Source organism: Merops nubicus, unplaced genomic scaffold (assembly GCF_000691845.1).
Source record: "Merops nubicus isolate BGI_N331 unplaced genomic scaffold, ASM69184v1 scaffold558, whole genome shotgun sequence".
NCBI lineage: Eukaryota > Metazoa > Chordata > Aves > Coraciiformes > Meropidae > Merops > Merops nubicus.
In genome coordinates this window covers 386-2,551 of record NW_008627485.1, presented here as the reverse complement: position 1 = coordinate 2,551, position 2,166 = coordinate 386, and the positions used below count along the sequence as shown (strand labels likewise).

The 2,166-nt window shown below is 40.6% G+C and overlaps 1 protein-coding gene across 1 annotated transcript in view; it reads right to left on the bottom strand.

Moving 5' to 3' along the window:
* Window positions 1–2,166, bottom strand: part of SLBP (stem-loop binding protein) — a 6,160-nt gene that overhangs the window by 3,767 nt on the left and 227 nt on the right. The window contains exon 2 of the mRNA XM_008946295.1: window positions 34–141. Within this exon, the coding sequence (XP_008944543.1) occupies window positions 34–141 (108 nt within the window). The remainder of the gene's footprint in view (window positions 1–33; window positions 142–2,166) is intronic.

The window sequence follows — 2,166 nt, the reverse complement described above, 5'->3', positions numbered from 1 at the left end:
TTTCCCTACTTGATCTTAAACACCCATGGGTACCTTGCCATTTCTTTGTTCACACTGGTCCTCATTTCATCCTCCTCCACTGCAGTTCCCCAGTCTGAACACCGGGAAAGGGGGCCTGGGCCTTCTGGTGTCGTGAAACTAGAAAGAAAGAAAAAAAGCCTTTCCATTAAACTTTTGTTTTATTGTATTTCCCACCCCATGCCCAGCACCTCCCCCATTCACAGCTTGATAGCTATTTAATATATTAATTCATAGTACTCACAGTGGCTGTGAAAATCTTGTATTGGTCTATTAAAATGTAATGACTGTAAAATTAAGCATTAGTTAAGAGATCCATTTTGAGGTTGTCTGGTTTGGGGTTTGTGTTTTAGATGGATTTTTTTTTTTTATTTTTTCTTCAAAAGTTCATGTAGATCTCTATAGGAACTGTAGCACATAACCTAGCCTACACTTTCAATAACTTTAAACTGGTGTCTTTCAAAAAAGTGAATGTGAAATACCAGCTTTACTCATTTTCACTCCACTAAATGAGTTAACACTTATTCTCCCATGATTGCAGACCCATCAGCTATACAAAAGATACACAGATTAAATTGTACAGCTTATTAATTGAAATTACACACTAGCACCAGGAGCTTCTCCATGTGAAAACATACCTAGTAGAGAAGGCAAAGGCACAAAAAATGCACTGAATTTTGAGCTAATAAACCAAGATTTGCTGTGACTTTGCAAACTGGTATTTAAGAGATTGATTGTAGCCTATTAGCTTCGTTAGTAGGTTCAGACTGTTGCAGGGGAATATGTTTATATCCCTTCCTAGCCAACGGCAGTTGCCTACGTTCAGATTACTAAAATTTCCTGGTTCTGTCCTCCTGATGACCAGTTTTCCTAAAATACAAAGTCATAAAGGTCTCCTACAGACCAGAGCTTTTTCAAGAGATCTGGAAATGCTCTGGAGACTTACAGGATTCTGTGCAAAGGAGACTCTGTGGTAAAACCAGTTCCAACTCTCTCCTGGCTCCCAGCTCAGGAACTGGCTTGTATTACTTGAAATTTTTTGTTAAATTCAAACTTGAAAGTTCTTTTTAGATGCAATGCACTTACCAACTCAGAAAAATTAAAAATCCATAGCAAGTGGGACAGGTGCCTCTGCAAATATCTGTTCCAGCTCCAAGGACTTTTAGCATTTGCTTATGATGATTTCTAACTTGGCAGAATACACAGGGCACATTCAGCTAGTGCTCTGCCATAGTAGGGAGCAGCACAATCCCAGAACCCCTCTGTTAGTCCCACCACCTGACCTTGTTCAACACTGCTTCACCCCTTTCTATGCTTGTTTGATTCTGTACCTGTGGTGTGTATTCAGGGAAGAGTGTGGGAAGCTCTACAGCTTTTTCTCTTGGTTAATTTGACCTACTGAGCTTAGCTGTCTTTCTCAGCACTCTCATCCCCCACGTGCCATCTCACACTTGGTGAGAAGCTCAGGTGCTATGCTAGGACTGCAAATGGTGCTCCAACTCTGCCAGAAGGGCAAAAAAACAAGGCTATAAACCACCTCTCCACCCCAGAGCAACCACTTTTGTGATCTAGACTCCATCCATTCCTCTATGCCTCTTCAGTTCAATACTAGAAGACACACAAAAGCATTGTTTATTTGTTTAATTTGATGAAGCCATCTGTAACATTTCATCCTTGTTCAGATACACTTCTGAAATTAATTTCATTTACTGAGTATTGTAATGTGAGCCATTGACCAATGTCTTCTCTGTTTATTACCAGCAAAGAAAAATAGACAGCTACAGGGTGCAAGCCCATTTCAGATTAGAGATCTAGATTCAATCAATTGGGCTGCAGGCCACAGCTGCCACCCACTGACAAAACAGACCAAAGGGGCAGTAGTATGGATAGTTAAAATGGAGCCAGTGATATAAAAGTAGATAAATTCACTAAACTGAAGTTTACCTGTGCTGGGAAACGAGCAGCAGTATGAACAGAGTGAGTTACCTCATAAGCAGACCCCATCCCACACGTGCTGACACAGCTTTTCAAGATGGTCTGCACTGCTTTTAGAAATATGAAAAATTGGCTATTTATGGTCAATGAGTGATTTATAAATAGGCAGGGCTTGGAAGACTGGGTGCAATAGTCAGTTAACAGCTCCTGCTG